The 5319-nt window shown below is 36.2% G+C and overlaps 1 protein-coding gene across 1 annotated transcript; it reads right to left on the bottom strand.

Moving 5' to 3' along the window:
* Positions 1-528: 528 nt before the first annotated feature.
* On the bottom strand, positions 529-3482 carry LOC105115389 (pentatricopeptide repeat-containing protein At4g21065-like). The gene is made up of 2 exons (XM_011012261.1): positions 3238-3482; positions 529-2928 (listed from the first exon to the last, which is right to left on the bottom strand). The coding sequence occupies exons 1-2, from the start codon at positions 3319-3321 to the stop codon at positions 721-723; spliced, it is 2292 nt and encodes a 763-aa protein (XP_011010563.1). The 5' UTR covers positions 3322-3482; the 3' UTR covers positions 529-720.
* Between the last annotated feature and the right edge of the window lie 1837 nt (positions 3483-5319).

Genomic DNA, 5319 nt, shown 5'->3' with positions numbered 1-5319 from the left:
TTCCTGGATAGTATTGTGATGTCTGCTGTTTATGCATGGTTGCACCGGAGGTCATGCAGTTGTAGCTTACATAACCCTTCCTTTGATGTCATCTAACACCTCAGCCTCTCCTATGTTCCAGAAGGATAGAAAATATAAGCTTGGATGTTTTATTTATTTTTTCATTATTATTATGATTTAATGAGTAAAGCTATGTTCACGCGAGGTCCACCATGGCAATGCTGTTTTGTAGTCATAATGTTCCAGAAGGATAGAAAATATAAGCTTGGATGTTTTATTTATTTTTTCATTATTATTATGATTTAATGAGTAAAGCTTTGTTCACGCGAGGTTCACCATGGCAATGCTGTTTTGTAGTCATAACATGTAAAGCTTTGTTCACGCGAGGTCCACCATGGCAATGCTGTTTTGTAGTCATAACATGTAAAGCTTTGTTCACGCGAGGTCCACCATGGCAATGCTGTTTTGTAGTCATAACATGTAACATATCTATATACACATATATTTGGTATACCTTAATACATACCATGGCATAATAAAAAAATTGTATCTGTCTTGGTGAATGAAAAAACGGCCCTACATTGGTCACGAATCAAATGTTCTCGCATTCTGTTTAACAACAAGAGCTCTCGAAAATATCAGATGCAATGAATTTTCATGAAATTCCAAACAGCCGAAGAAAAAAAAATAGAGTTAATCCCACCAAGTCAAATGGAGATGTCAAAGAAGACCATGGGAATCTGCACATGAACATTGTCCATTAACAAACTTATGAAGCCGCTTCCCATCTTTAATGATGATATGTCTAGTGGTCTGTGATGAAACAACCTTCATAAAATCATGGCAATCCTTGCACATAGTGACACTCTTGATGACCCTAATTGGTGCACCAATGGGCGTATTCAATAACCCAAATGTTACTGCCAACTTCTCACTGTGGTAAACAGCAGAAGAGAATGCCTTCTCTTCGGCTTCCTCTTCCTCATCATCAATTACCTCCGTATTCTCTAACTGCTCGTACCCGAGACTCTTTGCTCTGTCAACCAAATCATTCAATAGTGCATGCAGCTCTGCATTATGGTTATGCAACCGGTTATTTGTTTTGAATGAATGAACCTCTCCCTTAATGCTGATCCTACTCCAGTCCTTTAACTTTCCGACTTTCTCCTTTTTCATCAATCTTCTCACCATAGAAACATCCTCCCACCTCTCTGCAGAGATGTACATATTTAACAACACGACATAAGTCTCAGTGCTTCTGGGCTTGAGTTTGAGTAACTGTTCAGCAGCATAAAACCCTAGTTCTTCATTCCCGTGATTTCTACACCCAGCAATCAAGAGCAACCATATAAACTCGTTTGGTTCTACATCCATTCTCTTGATGACATCAAAAGCTTCATCTAGTCTACCCATCCTCACAAACATGTCAACCAAGCATCCATAATGGTCCATTACTGGCTTAATTTTGTATTCCTTCCGCATTATTTCAAAATACTCAAGTGCTTCGTCGACCATTCCAGCATGGCTACATGCAGCCAGAACGCCCACAAAAGTGATCTGGTTTGGCCTGAATCCAGCTAGCCTCATGTCTTCAAAAAGCTGCAGTGCATGCTGAGACTGGCCATGCCGTGCAAAACTTGTAATCATGCTGGTCCAAGATATCAATGTTCTTGTAGACATATCCAGAAAAGCTTTTCTTGCCCTCTTAATACTTCCACACTTGTCGTACATATCCACAAGTGCAGTTCCAACAACTACATCTGATAAAAACCCCGATTTAATAGTCTGGGCATGTATTTGTTCCCCCTGCTCCAAGGCTGCCAGCCTACTGCATACAGTTAGGATACTTGACAAGGTGAATAGATCAGGTTTCCTGCCAGAGCGATTCAACTTCAAATACATGCCGAGTGCCTCATTTCCAGTTTGCTGTGCTGAAAAATTGTCTTTCGCAAGATCCATTGCTTGAGCATGACCTGCAATCATTGCATTCCACGTAATCAAGTTCTTATATTCCATTCTATTAAACAAATTCTTCGCCTCATCAATGCATCCACATTTAAGGTACAAGTAAACAAGAGAATTTGTGATGCGCAGGTTTGATTCGTGGCCAAGTTTAGTGCACAATGAGTGAACCTGCATCCCCAGATCCGAAGACTGTATTGTGCTGCACAAGCTCAACACGCTTGTTAGTGTGAAGTCATTAGGCTCAACATTCTCAAAAAGCATTTCAATGAAAAGTCTTAACCCCATCCCTGCCCTGCCATTGTCACCACAAGCAGATATAATCGTTGTCCAGGAAATTACATCCTTTTCTCCAGTCTCACGAAAAGCTTTAACTGAAGAGTCCAAGCTACCAAATTTCGAGTACAAACTACAGAGAGCATTTCCAATACTGGAGTCGTGACTGATCCGATACTTAATAATGAAAGCATGGAACTGTTTCCCCAATGTGATAGACTCCAGAGAAGAACAAGCATTCAAAGCAATTGACAGAGTGAAATTTGAAGGAAACGACCCAGATTCTAACATGTCTCCAAAAACCTCAACAGCTACCTCAGGCTGTGAATTTTGAACATAACCTGTCATCAAAGTTGTCCACGCGACTACATTTCTTCTAGGCAAATTATCAAAAACTTTTCTAGCATTTACCATAACCCCACATTTTGCATAAACATTGACTAGAAATGACATAACAAAAAACTCTTCATGGGTTCCAGTCTTTATCACGTGAGCATGAACCATTTCAGTCTCTGGGACCGAAACCTTGTCTATGCAATGCTGCAAAAGAGGAACATAATAAGAGGACTCAACTTGTTCGCCCTCTTTTATCAATGAAAGCGCTTCGTGAAATTCCAGAGGCTTGAATGGTTCAAGATTTGCATCCGATTGGGCATTTATAGAACTCCTCTGATACGAAATGTTAGCGGTCTGAGATTTACAGATGCAGTCGAGTGTCAGCAAAGAGCGAGAATAGGAAACGCTAAGTATTTGGGTAATAATTAAAATACATCAAAACAACCTTTTTAATGCATTTGGAACGAAAGACTAATATTTATTTAGCTCTTAACAAAAAGCAAGTAAAATTATCATTTCCATCCACTAACAGACAACAGTAAAGCAAAGACACCACAAAGATGTTGTTTGATACATACATGAACTTCAACAAGTCAATACGGCTATGCGTAAGGAAGAGAGAATTTAAAACATATAAAGAAAAGAAAAGAGTTACAGCAATACCTTGTCGGTGGCAGAGGGGTGCTTTTTGAGTTCACTTCCAAGCCTGAGAGTTCCAGTGATAGCAACAGAGGGCAAAGAAGCCATGGAAGGAGAAAAGGGAATGGATGAACAAGACTGTTATTATTGGCCTTAATCTTTCCTCTCTCTTTTTTTTCCTTTTCTTTTATCTACAGTAAATTAGGCGGACTGGATAGAAAGAATTGCGGAGGGAAGAGAGAGTTGCTGCAACAAAAGTCCCTCTCGTTTCTTTCATTTGTTGTTTAACCGCTTTTAACTTTCTACTGCTAAATAGTCGCTAATAAAATAAAATTTAAAAAATAAATACATGCAATAAATAATAATACCTCCTCCTCCTCCTCTACAATTTTTTTTTAAGAAAAAAAGAGAAACACTTATCACTTTTGACACCACCCTTCAAGATTTTTTCCCGGTGGTTAAGAGTAGTTGAATGAAGAATCTATTTTTAATTGGTTTGAAATGAAAGAGTGATTTAATCTCCATTAAAAAATTACACATTCACTTTATAAAACAAAATTCATCGAATCTATTGGAGCTGAGCTTGGACTTCTAATTTTTATTTCACTTTTTTATCTGGGCCTGATTAAGTATGCATTGTCATCTCTATAACTTGTAATTGTTAAAAAAAAATCAACCAATCAATAAAACAAAAGCAAAATTTTTCTCAAGCCACCTCCCTAACGTAGCTGCATGCCTGCTCACCTCTAATCCCACCCCTACTCACATCCTCTCTCAGTCGCTACTGCTAATAGCTATTTGGTCTTGTGTTAAATTGTGTTTTCTTTAGCATGTTCAAGGTTGGGTTTTTTACTGGGTTCTTATATAATATTGTTTTGCTTTTTATCTAGGGTTTTGATTAACTTTTTTAAGGGCTTTATGATTTTAAATAAATTTTTTTAATTAATTATTTGGGATTATATTTCTCCCTATTTTTTTACCACCACAAGCTTACATTATAACCCATATCTCATTCAATCATCATCTCACGATACAATACACCACAATTTTTTTCTTATTACAACAATCATCGTTGCTTAACAAACATCCAACATACATTAATAATGTAAGCAATTGTTTTTTAAAAATTTGTTTGATTTATTTGATATGTATTGCTATCATAGTATTCTTGTGTCCTAAATATGTTTGTTGTATATATAAATTCCAGTTCAAGGGTCGAGTTGTGATGAATTTTTTTTTTTTGTGGGGGTTATGTCTAAGGTATACTCATTACTCGTCATGATTAAATATTATCTTTTATGACTTAGTTTTGCATTTTTTTTCTAATTTGTATTTTAATATAAATTAATTCAAAGTTCTTAAGTGATGACTTTAAAAGCTAGGGATCACACATTCTTTACAACGTTATTGATTTCTCCACTTAGATATATATGATCTAATAGAGTAAAGAGCATTTTATATGGCATCTAGTATTATTTTTTTATTTGTAAATTATGAAATTAGAAAAGTGATTAGTACTTAAAAGTGTATTTTTATCAAGGTTTTGTATCATCATTTTGCACTGAAAGTATCAATAACTCATTAACTAAAACATGTTTTATAATAATATATCTAATAATATAAGATACCTTTAATTTGTGGTAAATGTTCATTTTAAATGCAGGCCTATCACATAAATGAAAGGATTGATTGATGAATTTAAGAACTGAAATTGAAAGGATAAAGAGATGGTCAAACTTAGAAAAGAGATGTCAGTGCAATCCAAACCGAAATACTGTTCGGTAATTGGGTCATATCTGGAGCTATAGATCTCAGATTTAGGTCCAATTTATATGGATGGAAAGGTAAGACATAGGCCTACAACTTTCATATGGAGCCCAAGATCTAAAAAAGTCATTTTCAAGTCTCAATTGTAGCAACAACAAAGAAGCCCAAATTTGTCCTTCAGCCCGAGCACTGTTCAGTATTTTGGCTATATCTGGAGTTTTAGAAGTTGAAATGAGCTGAATTTTTTACACAAGAAAGCTGAGACAGTTTCCTACAACTTTCATGTAAGTAGCTCCAATTTTGACATTATCAATGACGTTTTGGGCAGACAAAAGAAGA

The sequence above is a fragment of the Populus euphratica genome, unplaced genomic scaffold (assembly GCF_000495115.2).
Source record: "Populus euphratica unplaced genomic scaffold, PopEup_1.0 scaffold906.1, whole genome shotgun sequence".
Classification (NCBI taxonomy): Eukaryota; Viridiplantae; Streptophyta; class Magnoliopsida; order Malpighiales; family Salicaceae; genus Populus; species Populus euphratica.
Note: the sequence above shows the minus strand (reverse complement) of the source record. Positions and strands in the feature narration are given on the sequence as shown.